Genomic DNA, 22121 nt, shown 5'->3' on the forward strand with positions numbered 1-22121 from the left:
GAAACAAAACCTTTTTTTTTCAGATGGAGAATGTGTTAAAAATGGCCCTGTCAATAGGGGTTCATAGATGTCCTTAAGCATCTACTAGTGCAGGGGTCAGCAACCTTTCAGAAGTGGTGTGCTGAGTCTTCATTTATTCACTCTAATTTAAGGTTTTGCGTGCCAGTAATACATGTTAACGTTTTTAGAAGGTCTCTTTCTATAAGTCTATAATAAAAACGAAACTATTGTTGTATGTAAAGTAAATAAGGTTTTTAAAATGTTTAAGAAACTTCATTTAAAATTAAATTAAAATGCAAAGCCCCTCGGACCACTGGCCAGGACCCGGACAGCGTGAGTACCACTGAAAATCAGCTCGCGTGCCATAGGTTGCCTACCCCTGTTCTAGTCAATTCCTTCCTTTTTGGGATGCTAGTTCTTAATCCCTTTGATTTGGTTTTGCTACTTGTTATCCCTTCTGACCCAACACTAATGCTTTTAGCATAAAATGATGGATGGATGACTTAGGGGTCTAAACTGAATATTGGTTTACTTACTGGCACCTCAGTAACGACAGGTCTTTAGGTAGATAGCATGAATTGAAGTTTGATAAATGGATAAGATCAGTGTTGGATGAAGGGACTTGTGTTGTAAAACAGGATGGAGCACTGATGAGATTTGAAGAGGATCAAGCAATGCAATCAAATCAATTTGAACATGCTGGTGCTCGATTTTTTTCTTTTAAAGCTAATAAATAGAAGATTTTTTTCTATCAAAAACTGTCCCTGAAAGTCTACTGTTTACAACCACAAAATATTTCAATATCATCAAAGGGTTATGATGAGATTTCATCTTATTCTGCACTCTGACTATTCCCAATTATTTAAAATTATTTAGAATTTTAATCTTAATCTTCTGAATACTGAAAGCCAAAGCACACAGGATGTTAAATAAATATCAGATGTCATTAATGGCCTTTTTATTTTACTATGCTGTGATTTGCAGCTTCCCACAAAAGAAAAAGTCCAAACCTGCAAAGCCTTATTTCTGAGATGTGTCTGGTCACATATATACAAGGGCTCCCATTGTAATAGATATAGTAACAGTTATTAAAGGGGTACTATCAAGGTTGTTAGGATTAAAACTTGGCCTGTGAGTACCTGGAAAGTTGTATTCTATTGTACCTTAAGGTTCCCAACTGTGCACTTTTTATATGTCTGCGGTAAAATCCTGACCCTATTGAAATTCAATGGGTGTGCTCCCAGTCAGAGGTGCTCCCAGTATCTTCAGAAGGGCCAGGACTTTGCACCAATCCTTGCTCTAGTGCAACATTTAGATACTGTCAATTTACATTTGTCTCAAAAAATAAATTTTGAAATATTAAGCTTTTATAAAACTTGAACTTAATATCAATGTAAATGTTCCACAATTAAAAAAAGAAATTCCAGTGAAAAGGTTTTTAGACAAAGTAAACATTCGTCTACAGTGCTTGAAACCCAAACACTACAGCATTAAGATCACACAAATAAAACTGGCTATAAATAAAATCTAAACCAACTTTGGTCTTGATTCTTCAAAGGTTTGGGCATGTATTTAACTTTAAACACTGGGAATCATATCCATGTCTTTGCAGAACTGGGATCATAATTGATTGTCCAAAGAGAGAGAGTGGGGCTGGAGATGAGGAGTTTGGGGTATAGGAGGGTGCTCTGGGCTGGGACCGAGGGGTTCGGAGGGTGGGAGGGGGATCAGGGCTGGAGCAGGTGTGTGGGAAGGAATGCAGGTTTTGGCTGGGGGGTGGGCTCTGGGGTGGGGCTAGGGATGAGAAGTTTGGGGTGCAGGAGGGTGTTCTGTGCTGGGATTGAGGGGTTTGGAGAGCGGGATGGGGATCAGGGCTGGGGCAGGGGGTTGGCCCATGGGGAGAGGCTCAGAGGGTGCAGGCTCCGAGCGGCACTTACCTGAAGTTGCTCCCGGAAGCAGTGGCATGTCCCTTCTCTGGCTCCTATGAGAAGGTGCAGCCAGGTGGCTCTGCACGCTGCCCCATCTGCAGGCACCGCCCCTGCAGCTCCTATTGTAGCACCTAGGAGCCAGAGCAGTGCCATGCTGCAGCTTTTGGGAGCTGCGTGGTGCAGCTGCTGACCCACCGCCCCAGCCAGAGCGCCCGAGCGGGGCCAAGCCACATGGTGCGGCTCTGACCCAGCATCCCGGCCAGAGCGGGGCCGAGCCGCATGGTGCGACTTGCAGGCCTGCTTAAAACGCTGGCCTGCGGACCATAGTTTGTCCACCCCTGCTCTAGTGACTATTTATATAAAGTGGAAAAGGTTCAGCAGGAGAGATTGAGATCCACCCTCTGGGTAGGGCATTCACCTGCAATGTGGGAGACACCAGTTCAAATCCATGCTCCATATCAGGCAGAGGAGGGACTTGAACCTGGGTCTCCCACATCCTGGGTGAGTACACTTGGCTATTGGGTAAAAAGAGTCAAGGATATCCCCACCTGCTTCTCTGCTTGGTGAATGCCTGAAATTAAAATGTTATGTTTTGATCAACCTGAAATAAATAATTTTTTCATTGTTTTGTTTTGTTTTGTTTTCTGTTTGTTTCTCTGAGAAAACTGAACAATTTACATTTTGAGTCAATCTAAAACAATTTTGATTTTTTGTTTAGATTTTTCAGTTTGACCAGTGAACCAAAAAATTGGTTATTTTCACAGCTCTAGGCCTGATACTGTATGTAACTCTATGCACCTGAGTGGTCCTACTAAGATCAGTGACTCCACATGTGCATAAAGTTAAGCATGGCTCCAATCCAATTCCTACTGAAGTCAGTTGAAAGACTCACATTGGTTTCAATGGACATTGGATAGGGCTCTATATACATAAGTGGTTGTGCAGGATTTGGGCCTTATTGTGCCCCCCAAAAGTAAAAATTTTAAGAAGTGTGTGTGTGTGTGTGCACACACCAGAGAGCTGAAATGCCCTTGCATAGGTTCCCTGACATAGTTTGTGCTTGGCTGAAGAGTATCCCTGACATATTGGCTAGGCTTTCATTTGTTTTGCATTTGAAGCCAATGTACACAAAAATACAATTAAAAAAAATCCTATTTCAGCAAATAGATTATTTTTTTAAAAAAATCCCTGGCTTGAATCCTTCACATAAGGTGGTGCAGTATGAAAACTTTAAGACAGGCCACTTTTTGCCTTAACAACCTTGATCATGCCTTTTAAACAATCTCTGGTCTCTCACTCTCACTCACACTCACTCACTCTTAATTCCTTTTGAGATCAAAACTGAGGAAAGAGACGCTGTCTTAAAAATATATCTCAAGCTATTTGTTACAGATTCTAGTGCTTCATTGAATGTCTTTTTGAAATGTGAGGGGACAGGGTTGAGAAATGCTAACCTGCTGTCAAAAATATTTAAAATATATAGTCCTAAATGACCGCTGTGTATGGACAAGAGAAACTGTATCACAAAAGGAAAGAGAGGTCCTGTCTGAATAGGCATTTCTCTTAAAAATAGCACAGCTACACATGAGGGGAAACTTAAGTAAAAGTCAATCTAAGTAAAAGAAGAAAAAACATTTAAGAAATCTGTGTTTACTCTGGCACGCGACTGGCCTACACTGCTTTTGACATATTAGGAAGAATCTTGGCTGGGACCTCCTAAAAGCACTTAAAAAGGCATATGTTTCTTTTCAGAATATAAGGGGCTTGGAATGTTTTCTTTAAACAGAATTCTTATAAATCTTTTTCTTTTTTTTTAACTTGTGTGTGCGCATTTCAGAATAACTTCCTTAACTCCATTCCTCAGACCATTTGAAATAATTATTTTACTGACTATTTTTGCCAATTGTGTGGCCTTAGCTATCTATATCCCCTTTCCAGAAGATGATTCCAATGCCACCAATTCCAATCTGGTAAGTCCTCACAGGTGTCCAATTTTACTCTTTTGTAGGCCTTGTTTAAAACTGACTGGAGAGTTGGTCAGGAGCTAAGGAGAAAATAAGGCGTGCATCAACTCCATACAACAGAACTGTGGATTTTAGTTTTGAATGCTGTATTGCTCTTTATCCATATTAGCACCTGTCTCATCAAGCAAAGAATATTCAAAAAAACTGTGAGAATCCTGTATGTGGTGTTTTGGTTAGTAAATCTGAATGTGCTGTAGAAGTGTTTGGTAAATTTAAACTGCAGGTGTTTGCACAGAATATCTTTAATTATAGATTGCTATGCCTTTGTTTCATTAAGTGCCTTTGTTTAATTGATAAGGTCCTTCTCTCAGGTGATGTACAGCAGTGCAGCTTGGTGACTAATGTCTAGGAAGTCGTTAATGTTTGCACTGCACATTAGGACTTATGTGTGTTTAAAGGGTTTTTTTCTCTTGCCAGGGAAGATTGCTATTCTTGTTTCCATTGATGCAAATGCCAGTATTTTGGGATAGGTTGTCCATGGAAAAAGGAAGGAGTGTTTACTTTTGGCTTAGTGTGAAGTCATAGCAAAGAACTCTGTACAGGCGGAGCACAACACAAAACAGAGGTTTGGAATGCAATCCACAGAATTAGAATAAAACTTAGCCCTCCCTCTGAAAATATTATGTGAACAAATCTAATGATCTGATTGGAACAGAATGAAGTCTTACTCTGGGAGGGTAAGACTTGAGATACTGTGCTCTTACCCCAGTTGAACCTCTGTGGCATGAAAGACCTTTTGGATGGATAGAGTGGGGAAAATAAGGGCCATTTCTCCTAAACAGAGACAGCTGGCATGTATGACTTGTTAAAAATGTTACGCTATTCTCTGGGGAACTGGTTGTTTTGATGAACTATTCTCTCGAAGTTGTCTAAAACAAATTGCAGTAAAAACAAAGACTTCCAGATCTTTCCTGGAACATAGATCCTGGGCAAAATCTTAAATTTACTTTTTTGCTTTGAGAGAAAAGGCGGGTAAGGTAATACCTTTTATTCGACCAAGAAAAGATATTACCTCATCCACCTTGTCTCTCTAGCTGACGCTAGCCCATTTGGGGTTCTAAATAGGAATATTTTTGCCCATCTCCAATACTAAAACAGGCAAGTTCTTATAATAAAAAGTGAATGGGACCCCCCTTGAGCTGTTTGGGGTCCTAAACAATTGCTTAGTCTGCTTATGCCTAGCACTGGTTCTGCAAACAACCTTCTTGCTTTGAAACGTCTTTAAAAAGTTAAAAACAGGGAAAAAGTGTATGCCTGTTCATACGTTTTCAGTCATTTTCCACTTAGCTTCAAACTCATATTGGGCTTTCAACAAGGATGTTTGTGAATTGGTATCATTACCTATTGCTATTTGTCCTGCTGGCTGATTGAACGGTTGGAATCAGAGTGCTGGATGATGATGATCATGGGTTGTGTGGGTGTGTGGATAATTTACTTTAACAATAAAACATGTCCCTTTTCAGCAATGGACATCTTGTAATAAAAGTCAAACAATAGTGTCTGTATCTTATACAAACAGGAATTTCCCTTAATGGCCATTATAATAAACAGAATACTGTCTCCTTGTCTACTATACATTTTGATTTATAACATTAAAAGATACAAATGAAGCAGATTTGAAGCTTGGAGAACTTCAATTTCATCCTATTCCAGAGCTAAGTGAAATTGTCTTATTTCAGCATCATGAAACTACTGGATAATGGCAACTGAGTAACATTTCAGATAAACTTTGGTAATAGGATCAGGTAGACTGAAGTTGGCCTGTCTGGCATAATGATTAAAATGAAGCTGAGCAACTTCCATGCAGAGATCTGTTGCACACATATGGTACTTCTGTTTAATATCTCACCTCATGCCATGACCATACTATCAAAACATCTCCCCTTATTTGTGAGTGATATAATATAAAATACAAGAATTCCTAGGGACAGGTTAGTAAAAGGTGTCCACTTTACTTGGGGCTGGGTAGAAATAATTCATTTATTTGGGCAGCTGGTCTAGGGAGTTAGGGGAAAGAAAAAAATTAACTGTTTCCCTATGTCCTGTTGTTGTTTTGATCTCAGTGGAATAACAATTTAAAATGTCAGCAAAGGCTCATGTAGTAGGTCAGGTGTCCAATGGCAGTGAAGTGTGGTTTCATTCAGTGGCGGTAAGGCTTTACTTTGTATTATGTGCTTGGTCCTGGAGCATTGACTGCTCAATGGCCTCTTGTCCTGCCCAGCGGTGTATTATCGCCTAGGCCAACAAGGCCTAGGCCTAGGGTGGCAAATTTGCAGGGGCGGCAAATTTGCTTGCAACCCATCCCCAACTCCGCCCCTTCCCCAAATCCCAGGCCTGCTTCCTCCCCCAGGCATGCCGTGCTTCCCTCCTTCCACCTCCCTCCCAGGCTTGCCACGCGAAAGTGCTGGGAGGGAGGGAGAAGCGAGTAGCGGCAGACTCCCCGCCCCAGCTCACCTCCGCTCCACCGCTGCCATCCCCTGAGTGCGCCACAACTCCCCTTCTCCCCCCTCTCTCCCAGGCTTACTGCGAGGGAGCAGAGGTGAGCTGGGGGGGAGGGGGCGGCAATTTTTTGAGGGCCTAGGGGCGCCAAATTTGTTAATACACCACTGGTCCTGCCCCTTGTAAAAGGGGCATTCTGTTAAAATTGATAGAATGTCAGGACATAACCTGGTTGGTTCATCCTGAGGGAAACCTTCCCTTTGCTGAATTAAGCTTTCAAGTTGTATTTCAGTCAGTACAGCGGTTCTGCCTGTTAACATTTTGCTTTCTCTCACAAGGTGATATGCCCAGGTTTTAATATTTGTACCTAGGAATTTAAAAAAATACATTGTATAACCTGTTTTACACACAGTGCATTCCAAAATGCTTCACAGAAATGTGGAATATAAATAGTTAAATATTAAGCAATAGCTAAGAGAGAGCAGAGCTAAGAGGTTTAGATAAGGGTGAAAAGATGTGTTCTGCAGAGATTTGGAATGAGATGGAGAGTTGATGGGGCAGAGGTAGAAGAAAATTGTTCCAAAGGGCATCAAGTGCAAAGCAGAGGGCTCTTGCACTCAAATAGCCAAATTGTGTGAAGGGACAGAGAAATAAGGGCTTTAAGTGGAGAGAGAAGGATTATAAACCAAACATACTCTCCTGTTCTAAACCCAAATGTACTTCGTGGAATACTTTTGCTTGCAAACACTCAGCTGTCAGTTTATTTTGTTCTCTAGTTTAGGAGTCTAGAATCGCAAAGGATTATTTCTTCAATAGAAAGGGTGTGCCCTATTTCACTGTGGGTATGTTTATATTGTGTGCAGATGGGCATATACGGTGTTATCTCTTTCTTTTTTAAAGAGTCAGTCTGACTGAAAGGAAGTGGAATGTGTCCAACTGCCCAGGGAAAATCTTTTCACTTGGGTAACAAGTCTTGCTTCACATTCACTTTGCGATTTCATTTGGGGTGGGAGGGGGAAGGTGAAGTATTACCATAACAACCCTTCCATCCCTGATTTTCTGAGACATGGAGAATCTTCTTCAAGAGACACATTACCCAGTATGTGATGTGTAACAATTTTTTTAAATAAGGTTTGACAAAATAAAACAACTGTTTTCCAATAAACTGGCACACTTTCCTCAGGCTGTGAATACTACTTTTCTAATATCTCATTGTCACTTTTAAAGCAACTTTATCTTTTGAGATGGGGGAGAAATAAAACAATTTTTAAAAAAAGTTAATGGCAAGGAGGTGGTTGTTGGGAGATGAGGGAGTTGTGGACTGTGTGAACTTCAACCAGTGCTTTTCTTTTTGTGTAAAGCTGAGCAAAATGGTGGCTAATATGGTTTCACGGAATAATTATGATCTGGGTAAATTCTACCTGTGAGGGTATGAGATTAATCAAAAGTCAAACAGGACATATTTGTACTCTCCATAAGAATCTTGCTCAGAAGTACATATGCCTCACTCCACATGGATAATATCCATTGACACACATTCACCTCCCTCTTTTTATCACCTTTGTCATTAGGTATGATACATACTTTGCACTAAATCAGAAGTTAGGAACATACATGAGACTTATATGCGGTTCAAATAGCACTGGCCCTTACCATCTGAACTGAAAGAGAATCTTCATAACATGTTAAGATGTTAATATAGGATCAAAGACACACAGATGAAAAGTTCTGTTTCCATCTGTGACGGGCACTTGTACATATATATATATATAAGCCAGTTCATTACAATATTAATATAGGACTTGCTATCCTGGATTACATCATCAAGCCATTTTAACTGGGTGTAGTGATGTAGACTGGGTTGTGGAGAGTTGCCCATAAATGTGTTAGGTTCCTGGGGCTGGTTGGAAGCTCCCGTCCTCAGTGCTCTGCACCTATATAAATGTGTTTTCTGGGAGTGGCTCCTACAGGCTGCTGTCACCCTCATTTTTAGACTGTCAGTGATGCACAGTATCATCACCTAATGGTGTTTATGCACCATGCAGACAGGGTCCCTCCCCAACAAGTTCCCGGCTGTTATGTGGCTCAGTCTGTTTCTGCCTTGACCATGAAAGATTCCTGCAGCCAAGCAAGGAGTCAGGAAAAGAGCCAGTGTGTAGCTGCCCTTCTTTCTCAATCCAGTAACAGAGAAAGAAGAGAGTGAGTCAGGGGTCACTGAGATCTCTCCCAGCCCATCACCAGTCAGGCCCCAAACACCAGCAGCATGAAACCGAGGCTGCATCCTTACTCAGCCAATCCGTGAGTTTTCCACTTCCCCTTAATTCAAGCCCAAATAAGGGGAATTTGGGGGTGAGTAGTCAGGTCTCCAAGACAAATATTGTTGAAGCCAACAAGGGAAGGGAGGGGAGCGGAAAAAGAGATGGAATGTATGAGCACTGATGACATGAAATGAAGAGCAGAACTCAAGAGCTTAAGGAATGATGGACACACAACTGATTAATTGATTGGCTAAGGACAGAACTGATTTTGTGATTGAGAGGGAGATACAGCAGATGAATTGGGGAAGGAAAAGACAGAAGTGAATTGTCGGGGGTGGGGAGATTGGGTAAGAACTGATGGAAAGGGGCATGCAAAACTGATTGATGAGTGGTGAATGTGCGTACAACTGGACTGAATGGAGGTGGAGATGAGGAGAACAGATTGTGAGGGAGGATAGGATGAATATTGCTGTGGTCACCTGGCATCTTCCAGTCAAGGACTGCCTCTAATTCAGTGTTTTTCCTTCAGCAGTGGCTAGCACTGTACCTGTTGTTTCAGAGGAAGGCCAAACTTCCACATAACAAATAATCAAATCATGTATACATTTCTAATGCTCCAGAGTATTTTTGTATTTACCAGGCAGGCATGCAGTGGTCATAAAGACACTCAAAAGGATACTGAGGTGTACAGTGGAATGACCAGAACTTTTTATAACATTTTATGGTACAGTTTGCCTGGTGTAAGGAATACTGGGCCATATTCACCAGTGATTTACACACTGTGCAATCCCAGTTAATGGACTAACTGTGGCGCATTGTCTAGTTTAGTGTTTTAAAACTATTTTTCCGAATAAAAATCTTTGACTACATTCACCCATAGACTTATACCAGTTCTTGAATAGCTTTTGGGCATCATGCATATGTTTTATTTTTCATTTCTTCCTTTTTTATGTGTGTCCATGCAATGCTTATGTTTTGTATATTTTTTTAATTTAAAAGTACAATACATATGAAAGGCCACTTTTTTAAAACAGCAGACATCTGTGTTTATAAAATTAGGGTCTGAGCTGCCACTGACTTCAATGAGCATAATATCAGGCTGTTGAAGTCCTGGAATAATAGAAATATGCATGTAGCTTCTATGGTTTTCATATTTACGCATGCACACACACACTCTGTGTACACTAAAAACTTATTACACATACATATGGAAGGGAATAGTATTAACTGCAAAATCATTTTGGAACTAAGGAACTCAACTAAAGTTTTGCTTAAATTTACAAATGAAAAAAGCTCACAGAGAGCAGTGATGTGTCAAGAAAAATGAAACTAGTTTGAGGGGAATTAAAGTTAGCCTGTTGCATGGCTGTAGTTCATATGGAGTCTTGGTGCATGTTATTCCTGGCGATTATGCATAAAACCAGAGATAATGTACCTTTAGAATAAAACTATAGGCTGCGTAAGATAGGAAGCTGAGAGGAAAATGCTTCTGTCATTTTACTGGCAATTGCAAAATGGCACACCTGGTCAGTGTCACAGCATGGTGATAACATAACTAGGTTAAGACCAAGATTTGCAACACATTCCGTATAACACAGCTCACTTGACTGTTTATGCTTTTGGATAAATATCAGGAGAAAATTCGTTGTGGTGTTTTGATGGCCCTGCTTTCCCTCTCTTGAACTTTTTATAGCAAGGAAATACTTGCTGCAATAATTGTACTGTGCTGCAATAGTTAAACTAAACATTCTTTTTCTATGCTCATTTTTTGTGTGTGTTTACAGTTGGATGTTACCTTTTGATTAACTTCTTACAACTGAAATATGCCCCTTGGATGAAGAAAGATGGGATTTGTACATGCCTATCAGAGATTGTGCCAGCCTGTGTGCTTGTGAGTGTGTCTGCCTGTGGAAAGTGGGCTTGCCTGCAAGATAGAGTACAAATATGTGTCTAGTTTGCTGACTGGCAATTATGTTTGTATTCAATTGAATGTATGATGTCTGTACAAAAAAGGAGAAAGTATGTTTAATCTTTTTGCATTTGTGTCAGACACACAATGAATGGGTATATAATACTGTGGCTTGATATATTGTAATCTAGATACTGGTAAAAAGAAGTCTAATCAGTTTGCTCATCACAGAATTCTGAAGGTCACATACTGAAGTGGCATTCTTGCAATCATATGGTCCCTTCCAGTATACAAAGTCAGAAGTAAATTTACAAATAATATCTTAAATAAAATGTAGCAATTCTGTAAATTATTTGCTTAGTGTCTGTCACCTTCCTGGGATCTTCACTTGTCATCCGGGTATTTGGAGGCCAGTGCTGGAGAGTTTGTATTTTACATTCACACTGGTTTTAATATCAAAAGAAAAACTTTGCCAAGAGGATGGAAATTGTTTTCCATTCTCTGTGTTCTGGTTGCCTGTTAATCTGCTGTTTCAAACATTGCCACTCAGTGATTCCCTCCCTTGATTTTTCCCATGGAAGAGACTCATGAGGGTGATTGGGTCAAATCCTGCAAGTCCTTAGTCAAAAGTCCCTTTGGCTTCAATGAGAAGTTTTCCTAGAGTCAGCGGTAAGGGCTATAATATGCAGGATTTTATTTTCAAAATGAATTGAACAAAGCTGGTCAAAATAATGGGGTGGGGGAATTGCAAAAAGTTGAAATTTGAATGTTTTGACCAGCTTTAGGATTGAAATTTGCAGATCAGGAGCCAGCTTTCCCTTCTCTATGGTATGGACATCTATCATTTGGTTTGTTTTTATTTCCCTAGTATATTAAATCTGAACGTTCATTTAAGTTTGTAATTCAGTACTTTTCACTGATTCTAAAAGTTAAATTTTTATCACTGAGGGAATAATAAACATACATGTGTGGAAACATGATCTTTCAGTGAGTTTACTAGGGGTAAGAGTTTTTCAGCACAGCTCTGTAAGCACATAACAATAAACATTAGTATTATGAATGTTACATTAGCATCAAGAGTGCCCAACCACAGTCTGGTCCCCATTGTACTACACACTGTAAAAACACAGACACGGGGACAATCCCTGCCTCATAGAGAAGATGAAACAGAGACACATAGGAGTGAAGCAACTTGCCCAAGGTCACAAAGCCGATCAACAGCATTTTCAGGACTAGACTCCAGATCTCCTGGGTCCCAAGCCACTTCTCTATGTCTTGGATCACAGTGGTTTCATAGATATCAGGGGCGGCTCTAGCAATTTCGCCGCCCCAAGCATGCCGCGGGGGGCACTCTGCCTGTCGCTGGGAGGGCGGCAGGCGGCTCCGGTGGACCTCCTGCAGGCACGCCTGCGGGAGGTCCACCAGAGCCGCGGGACCAGCGGACCCTCCGTAGGCACGCCTGCGGGAGGTCCACCGGAGCCGCCTGCCGCCCTCCCGGCGACAGGCAGAGCGCCCCCCGTGGCATGCCGCCCCAAGCACGCGCTTGGCGCGCTGGGGTCTGTAGCCGGCCCTGATAGATATAACTGGTAGCAATTCCTGTATTTGGGTTACTTAACACTTTCCATTATAAAAGATTCTTGCAACTTTTTTTAAAGCATAAACCCTTCCATTGTTTGCAGCAGGCTTTTGAAATTGCTAGGGAGAAATCTCTGGGGCCAGAGAAGCGCTTTTTCTTTGTCCCATGAAATTCTGCTCAGGTTTTGTTGAGAAATCACCATTGCACAGCTCTTGCTTGCTTTCCTCAGAAAAATTGTTGGCAGCTTGCCAAAATAATATTTGAAAAAGAAACATTCTAATCTAAGGCCGGGCTTGTGCCACTGCAATGGGAACCTCAGGAGAAGACAGCTTTGCTGAGAGAGGGAGACAGACCCAGGCCAGTCACTCCTCCGACAACACTCCACCAGACTTGGCACAACGCCCAACTCCCTCTCAACTGTGAGGGCAAGGCATGGAGAAGGAGCTCCCCTCGTCTCATCTACAGCCTGTTCCTGCTGCCAGCAAAGTACACCTCTACCCAGATATAACATGACCCAATATAACACGAATTTGGATATAACGTGGTAAAGCAGCGCTCTGGGAGGGCAGGGCTACGTGCTCCAGTGAATCAAAGCAAGTTCGATATAACGCGGTTTCACCTATAATGTGGTAAGATTTTTTGGCTCCCGAGGACAGCGTTATATCGGGGTAGAGGTGTAGTTAGTCAGCATAGCTCAGCTACAGTGCTGAAGAGTCTGGGTTTAAATCCTACCAGTGATTCATGACGGGGTGGGGAGTTGCTACAGTTGTAAATAATAAAATTTGTTTTAACTTTTTCCTTTAAAAGAAATAGGAAATTACTTTAAAACCCACCCCCCACATAAAAGAATGTTGTGTTGCAAAATTGAACACTTTAAGTTAGGAAATGCCAGAATGTAGGTTGCCAGGCAACCGTAATTTGGCCCCATTTGTTCATTTGGATTATGATAGTCTGCAATTACATGATCACATATGATTTTTTTTCCACTGTCTTATTCAGTGCACAGTCTAAACAGGGCTCAGGAAATGAATCAGGATCGTGTAGTGAATGAGGCTGGTTGTACGATCCCTGCTTCATTTGCTCTAGAAATTGAAAGGTGTATAGAAAACAAAGTAGGGGTTTGGAGGAAAAGAAATGAGGGCCTTGTGATTAAGACAGATTTATGAGACACAGGTGAACACAGTTCGATTCTTGTCACTGCCACACTTTCCTGTATAATGTTGTGCAAGTCACGTAAGCCTAAACTTGGCAGGTGGCCACTGTGTTTCTCACTGTTGAGTTGCCAACTTGAGACACATTGGATCTGATATTCTGAACTTCTGAGCACTCACAACTTCAACAGAAGTCAGTAGGTGCAGTGAATGCTCAGCGTCACTGGCAGTAATGCTGCATGGTCTGAAGGAATGAGCACTGGGTGTGGAGTCAGGCAGTTCAAATCCTTATCCTGGCTTTGTCATTAAGTCACTGTGGCCTCAGGCAAGTCTCTGTCTCATCTTTCCCACCTGCAAAATAGGATGCTGCTGCTCTCACAGAGGAGATAAATTCATTGAAATCTATGAGGCATTCTGATACTATGGTGATAAGTGCCCTAGAAAAGCCCATCAAGAAAAGAATAATTGTGTATTCATCCCATAGTGTGAAATAAGTATGGCAGTGGCCCAAGATTGAGTGAAGAGGATAAAAATAGTGAACAGCTACCTAACTCCCTGGGCACCATCCACCCCGTGCACTGAATGAGGGTGGGTCCTGTGGGAAAAATCCTATGTGATCATGTAATTAAAGACTGTAGAATAATACATATGCACAAGGGGGCCAAATTAAAGTTCAAAGAGTAACTTAGACTGGGGGAGTTCCTAACTTTCATGTGATTGACTTTGTAACCTAAGTAACATTTTAAATGTAATTTCTGAATGTGCATACAGTGGAACCCCGATGATCCGATCTAATTGGGACCAGGGCCAGATCAGATAACCAAACATCTGGATAAACTGGAGAATGGGTGGTGGGGCTTGAGCTTTGAGCCTGAGGCAGCCAGGGCTTGGGCTGTTGCACTGACAGTAGGAGCCCGAACTGCCCAGGGCTGACAGCAGGTGCACCAGCTGGCCATGGGTCACAGGCAAAGCTCCAGCCATGTGGAGCTCAAAGCCTGAGCCCCACCACTGTCAACCCCAGGTGGCCAGTGGTTCGGTTAATAAGGAGAGCTGGATAATGGAGGCTCGGTTAAATGGGATTCTACTGTATATATTAAAATAATGTTGTTATTAAGATTGCAAAGTCAAGAACTCGGAAGTACTTGACTTGGCAACCTTGATTGTCTTTTAACGTAGTTTTTTTAATGTAATTTCCTAGGTTCTAAAAAGCAAACTCAAAAAAACAAATTCCATCATATGGCATCATATTGACACCACCATGGTTCATCAGCAGGCCTGGAACCTTTGAATCAATCACACAGACCTCTGCCACTTGAGCTAATGATAATTGATAGCAGTTATAGATTGTCATCCTCTATGTGAACCAGCACAAGAGGGGGGTTGAGACACGCACTTTGCCAGAGTGGTTCACAGATATTTGCTGACAGCAAAGGAATGGTGAGACTCAGGAATCTTGGGTTCCATTCTGGAGGGGAGTGTGATCTAGTTGGCACAGACACTTCTGCCTGTCTTCCCCAAGCTTGACCCCATCCTCACCAACCTGTCCCTGTCCCAGTCCTGTCTCCTCCCCACCACTAGCTCCTTGTCCCATTCTCCTTGCCTATCCAAACCTGGTCTTCACTTCTCAGGCTTCTCATCCTAACCCCTCCCAGGCAACACATCTGATTTGTGTCTTCCTTCCCTACTCCACGGGCTCCCAGTTTCCCTCCCTGGATTCCAGTGGCAGAGCTAAATGGGAGGAGGGAGACTGTGCCCCCAGCAGCTTTCAGGGGTAATTGTAGTGCCTTTTCATGGCAATAGGTATAACTGAAGGTGGCACCATCAATGATCCATTGATTGCCCCCCTCTCTACCAGGCCTCCTCTCTCACTGCTCAGAACCTGGCTCCAGTACTGGGTTCCTCATCCAATCTCTGTCCTTGGCTGTCCCTGCCTCTTTGTCCAGCCAGTTCAAGTCACCTCCTGCTCCTCCTCCAATCTGTGCCCCCTCCCAGCCCAGCCAATGGGCTCCCAGTTCCTGCCCCCACTTCCTTTACTGTCTTTCTCCACTCTCCACACCTACTGCCAGTCAGACTTCCTATTCCCTCCAACCTCCAGTCTCAGTCTCATTAAATTCCTTGGCCAGATGGTCCCATTTCTCTCGCAGATGACTCCACTCTCTCCTCCACTGGATCTGGCCCCCTTGCCCTGGTCCAGTTTTTGTCCCTTCTGCATTGAAATACGACAGCTTCCCCCTCCACACTGCCTGAATGCCAGCAGGGAGGTCATTGGGAGTGCAAAAGAGACAGGCTCCCTGGTTTTAGTTCCTGTGCCCAGTCCCACCGCAGCCAGGAGCAGCAATTACAGGGAAACACCTCTGAGCCCAAATAGTCTTGGCCCTGAGCACGTTTAGTCACTATGTGGGGATGGAGCTTGTGCAATCTCGTTAGCACTAGGAACCGTGACAGGCTCAAGTATGCTCCATTAGGATGGCATCTTTGGAGATTTTAGCTGTTTAGCTCTAGGAAGTATCTACTGAGTATGTTAACTGCAATTTTTCAAAGACTTATAATTTGGCCAAATTTGGGTTAATTTTCATGGGGTCAGCAGAAGGCAAATCTCAGACACACAAGTCACCCCTTGCCAAAGTTCAAGTCCCTGCTCCAAAGCATGAGGGTGCTAGAGCATTTCAAAGAAAAGGTCTTCAGAATTTGTAAAATATATTTTTCTTACCCTCATTCTCAGAAACATCTGAACTAAACTGAACTGATTTGGCTAAAATAGTCTAAAAATATTCAGCTTGAGTCAGCCATCCAGTATGGAAAATTTCAGCCCAAATGGTTAAAATTTGGCAAAGCTATGAACAGCTGAAAACAGGTTCGCAATAATGCGAAGCATTGGGCAATCTTAAAAATAATAAAATTGTCAATATATAACAAAATGGTTTACAGAACCAATAATATAATGAAAATTATGTAATAATTACAGAATTAACTGATATATAGTGCTGTCACTGTATTAAGTACAATTATATTATGCAAAATGTAATACAGTTAGAGAATAGGGACTTGTCTACACTGGAAAGTTTTAAGGGCAAAGTTCTGTTGGCATACTGCTATCAACCTAGCTTTTTCAGCAGAGTATGTCCACAGTTAGCTGCCTTCACTGGTACAGTGTGTCCTTGCAGCATCAGGTTACATTGTAAAAGATGTGTAGCACTGGGCAGGCATCTTCTGGCACATTACTTTGTGGGATATTTTTGCATTGTGTTGTCAGATAATAGCACTCTTTTCAGGGAATTGTGGGAATTTGAGGTCAAATTCCCACAGTTCCCTCTGTTTCATCCCATATTCTACTTGTTTTTGCACCGTTTTTAAAAATCCACACAGTTCCCTCTGGTCCATCCTATTATATTTTCTGCTACTTTTAAAGTTCTCCTGGTTCTCACTCAGACCTGCATCATCTATTTCTCCTTTCTCAATGAGCTCCCCGTCATTCTGCAGTTCTGGTCCCTCCCCACCTCTGGAGGTAGTGAGGTGTCCACTGTCCATAATGGATTAGGTGAGGGATCCCTGCGCAGTATTGCATTGAGCTATACACAATAGTAGCAGCTTTTGTTGCCTGCCTTTGTCCTCTGGTAACCTTCCTGCAGCTCCTTCTTCTTTGCCTGGCAGTGGCACTCATACTTGTCGTACCCCAGCTTCTGCATTGCCTTTGAAATATTGGAATGTACATCTTTATTCCTGCAGGAATTCCACAATCCTACCAGCACAGCTCCTTCTCCCCACAGACTGAGGAAATCCAGGATCTCTTTCCTGGACCAGGCAGCAGCACGAGGTTAAGCTGGAGTTTTACCTGGAGCCATACCTGTACAGGTGTGCCTGCAAAGGTGAGCTAGCAGGAAAAGAGGCTTCCAGTCACTGGGACCCCTGGCAGCAGAGTTAAATATTTGACCAGAGCAGTCACTGCCCCCGGGACAGGTGCATTTTGGACTTGTTGCTGGAGGACTGGTTGTACCAGTACAGGTACTTCTGCATTCATATAGGCATTGTGCCAGTAGAACTGTGTCAGTAGAGAACGTATGTCATGCAGGGAACTGGTTTAAATTCACCAGCAAAACTTCAGGGTTTTGTTGGCAGGACTCAAAATTGTGTTTGGACATGGGCAAGTCTGTGCAGACAGAAGGCAAGTTTTGCTGGTAAACTTTGTAATGTAGACCAGGCATAGTAGAGGGAGAGGTACAGACTGTTGGTTTTCATATGACATTTGAAAAAGAAATACATAACTTCTGTGACAGAGAGAGATTATCTGGGAAGTCTGTTCCAGATAGGAGCTGCAGATGAGCAGACTCTTGTACCAACAGCAACAGAGCTTGTTAGAACAGAGAGCTGTGCTAGTCTAGAACAGGGCTCAGGAAGAGAAGCAGGGAGAAAGAAGTTCTGTGTCGTAAACTGGAATAAGAACATAGGAGCTTTTAAAATCAAAAAGGGCAATTTTGACCTGGATTCTGAAAAGATGTGGCGCCTCTGCCAGTATCTTCAGAATGGTGGTACTATGTTTAGGTGATATTCAAATTGTATATTTTGTTTATGGCAGGTCCATACTTCAACACAAATGCTATTTCCCCAACCATTTTCCCCTTTAGTTTTAAACTGTTTAAATTTCTGAATGATCATAATATAATGATGTCCCTTTAGAATGAAAAAGTAGCTATTAGGGCTGTCAAGTGATTAAAAAAAATCACGATTAATTGTACTGTTAAACAACAATGGAATACCATTTATTTTAAATATTTTTAGATGTTTGCTACATTTTCAAATATATTAATTTCGATTACAACACAGAATACAAAGTGGATAGTGCTCACTTTATATTTGCACTGTAAAAAAAAATAAAAAATTGTATCTTTCAATTCACCTCATACAAGTACTGTAATGCAATCTCTTTATCATGAAAGTTGAACCTACAAATGTAGAATTATGTAAACAGAAAAAACCTGCATTCAAAAATAAAACAATGTAAAACTTTAGAGCTTACAAGTCCACTCAGTCCTACTTCTTGGTCAGCCAATCGCTCAGACAAACAAGGTTGGTTACAATTTGCAGGAGATGCTGCTGCCTGCTTCTTGTTTACAATGTCACCTGAAAGTGAGAACAGGCATTCTCATGGCACTGTTGTAGCCGGAGTTGCAAGATATTTATGTGCCAGATGCACTAAAGATTCATATGTCCCTTCATGCTTCAACCACCATTCCAGAGGACATGCTTCCATGCTGATGATGGATTCTGCTTGATAATGATCCAAAGCAGTGTGGACTGACACATGTTCATTTTCATCATCTGAGTCAGACACCACCAGCGGAAGGTTCATTTTCTTTTTTTGTGGTTTGGATTCTGTAGTTTCCACATCAGAGTGTTGCTCTTTTAAGACTTCTAAAAGCATGCTCTACACCTCATCCCTCTCAGATTTTGGAAGGCACTTCAGATTCTAAAACCTTGGGTCAAGTGCTGTAGCTATTTTTAGAAATCTCACGTCAGTACCTTCTTTGTGTTTTGTCAAATCTTCTGTGAAAGTGTTCTTAAAATGAACATGTGCTGGGTCATCATCCGAGACTGCTATAACATGAAGTATATGCAGAATGTGGGTAAAATAGAGCAGGAGACATATGATTCTCCCCCAAGGAGTACAATTGATGCATTATTTTTTTAATGAGCATCAACAGCATGGACACATGACCTCTGGAATGGTGGCCAAAGCATGAATGTTTAGCATATCTGGCATGTAAATACCTTGAAACACCAGCTACAAAAGTACCATGCGAACAGCTGTTCTCCCTTTCAGGTGACATTGTGAATAAGAAGCAGGCAGCAGTATCTCCCGTCAATGTAAAAAAAACGTGTTTGTCTTAATGATTGGCAGAATAAGCAGTAGGACTGAGAGGACTTGTGGGCTCTAAAGTTTTACACTGTTTTGTTTTTGATTGAAGTTATGTAATGAAAAAAATCTACATTAGTAAGTCACACTGTCATGATAAAGAGATTGCACTTCAATACTTATGAGGTGAATTGAAAAATACTATTTCTTTTGTTTATCATTTTTACAGTGCATATATTTGTAATAAAAATAATAATATAAAGTATAATAATATATACCTCAATACTGAAAATGTAGAAAAAAATCCAAAAATATTTAATAAATCTCAATTGGTATTCTATTGTTATAAGTGCAATTAATTTTTTTAATTGCAATTAATTTTTTTGAGTTAATCACATGAGTTATAGATGATTAATTTACAACCCTAGTAGCTATTATTTGTAAATCCTGAAAATCACTGTAGGTGCATTGGATGTGCCATAGGCTTGTGTTCAGGAAAAAGAGCACAAATGAAGAGGGATGCAGGGAGAAGTTTACAGTACTGGGTTCTTCAGTATACTTTATTCCTTATCTCTGTAAAAATAATAAAACCTTGAAGTCCTGGAAATGTTCAAAATAAAGTCAAGAGAAAACTGCAGGTACCGTTTGTGCTGATGGTTTTGCTGCAGATTTACTTTTCTTCCTACATCTTCAGGGTCTAGTCTCGCCATAATCAGTACATAAAAATCCCATTAATGATAAAAGGAGTTATGTGCCTATATCTAAAGGCGAAGTAGACAGCTTTATGTAAAAGACCCATTTAGATTTCTTTATATGTAATTCACATTGTTGCAAATTCTGTAGTCAGTAATGAGGCAAAACTCCTATTGACTTTAGTGGGAGCTTTGTTTGATTAAGGAACCCATAATTTGACCCATTGCTGCTAATTTACTGCATACTTGTGACAAACAGTTGCTGCAACCTTGGGCCCTGCTGTTACCTCCAAAACCTTTGGCTTTAAAGACAAAACATTGACCCTTTGTATCTTCACAGAAAAGAAAAAGGAAAAATCATCTTAATTTACAACTCGTTTAGAACCAAAAAAGAACCAAAAAAAGGTGTTTGGCAAAGGAAGGGCAAAATCATCACAAAGGAAGGAGTCCTTTGCATCTCTGATGTAGAGGACTTCAGTTCTCTTCACTTGAGTTTGTCTGCATTTAGCCTAATATTCCCAGCAAATGTTCAGAAGTTATTACACCTTGGTATCATGGTCCTGGATTGCATCTTCTGTGACATCTCCTTCTCCTACAATAAGAATGTCATCAGCTACCATCTTGATGCCTAGGAGTCCCTCTAGTGCCAGGTTGGTTTACGCTGGAACACTTCTGGGACTGGGCTGATACCCATAGTCATTTATACCCAGTGGTACCTGCCAAAACATGTGGCAGGGGCAGTCAGGTGGCTGAATGGCTTATCCAGCTCAATGTGCCAGAACCCATTCTTGACAATACAACACAGTGAACACTTTTGCCATGGATCAGTCAGTTAGTAAGTCCTCAATCATTGGTAATGGCTAGTGGGTAGTACTCGTGTCTGTCAACTACTGCAAACTGCAAGTGATAATATCTTTTGTTTCATGAGTTCCTTATGGACATCCTGTATTCACCTACTCAGGATAGTTTTCTTGTAAATCACCAACATTTGGACTGAATGCCCTTCAAAGCCTGCGACTGTTCCTCTCAAATTTGTAAAAAGGGGGTCACCATTGAGAAATGCAAGGATTTTTTAAGACTGAGCCTGATTTACAGCCTAGGCCGATTTGAGGGGAAGGAGACTGGAACAAAACCTATTGTTTCTGAATAGCAGAGCTTTAACCACCAGGAGACTGGGCCTATCACCGATGCTGTTCTAGTAAGAAACAAAATATTGGAAGTTCACCAGTTGGAGGAGACTTCCAGCACATAGCAGGAAATCTTAATTAACATCTTAACATATTCCATTTCAGCTGAGTATTGGAGTGCTGCCTTAATTTCCAGTGTGCTGCAGCGTATCTCCTTAGCACCTCATTAACATGTCCCATTGCACCTGGACACAGGAGCTGTCTTTGAATTTTCATATTTTAGTAACCTTTAGCTATAGCCTCAATAGCCTTCAGTGTATTTGTGTGTGTGTGTGTGTGTGTGTACCTTTAAGGAATATGTATTTTGTTTGGCTGAGCCATTAGAAATTAATTATATTTGCAAACTGTTATACATTCATGCTGTAAATTCATATCCAAACACGGTGAGCTTATCCATGCAGAACTTGGATTCTAAGACAGTAGATCTTGACCCACACAGCATACGTATGGCTTGAAGACTGTGCCTGTGTTACCTCCTGCACTTGCTGATGTTACTACTTATGATAGTTGGTTTGGGTTCTCTCCAGCAGTGGTGTCAGCACCTTAAACCACATGGACTAAATTGGGCAGTGGCAGGATCCAGATGCCCAGTTCCCTACAGTACATGCTTTCCAACTGCAGCATTTAGAAGGTTTCCCAGATGGTTTTGTTGGCAGCTATGCAACTACTTTTCAAGTTGCCTTGTTAAACTTGTACTAATAGAGAGTGTTGGGATTTTGGAATGTTTCCTGTTTTACTGGCCTGCTGTTAGCTCATTGGCCATAAGGCTTGTCTGCAGGAGTATGTTGGGATTGGATGCAGTGATCATCTACACATGATAGTCTTCATCTGGTGTATTAGAATATAATTCTATTTAGCCATAGCTTTGCTAAGCTTGTTAAAACTAACAGGTAACTACAGTTATTTCCACATCTAAAATAATATTCAGAGATACATTCTTATGCAGTGACACTTTAAAAAGTATATTTGTAAATATGTACATTGAATATTAAACCTCTGATATTCCAGGTACCTCTATCCAGAAATAGGCAGTGCATTCTGTATTATTATTATGGTTGCTATTTATTTAAAATCACATATAGTGCATAATTAACTTAGTGCCCTTT

The 22121-nt window shown here is 41.3% G+C and overlaps 1 protein-coding gene across 1 annotated transcript in view; it reads left to right on the plus strand.

The window, feature by feature from the left end:
* CACNA1C (calcium voltage-gated channel subunit alpha1 C) overlaps positions 1-22121 on the plus strand; it is a 636517-nt gene that overhangs the window by 39407 nt on the left and 574989 nt on the right. The window contains exon 3 of the mRNA XM_044991489.1: positions 3793-3898. Coding sequence (XP_044847424.1) covers positions 3793-3898 — 106 coding nt within the window. The remainder of the gene's footprint in view (positions 1-3792; positions 3899-22121) is intronic.

This window comes from Mauremys mutica, chromosome 1 (assembly GCF_020497125.1).
Source record: "Mauremys mutica isolate MM-2020 ecotype Southern chromosome 1, ASM2049712v1, whole genome shotgun sequence".
NCBI lineage: Eukaryota > Metazoa > Chordata > Testudines > Geoemydidae > Mauremys > Mauremys mutica.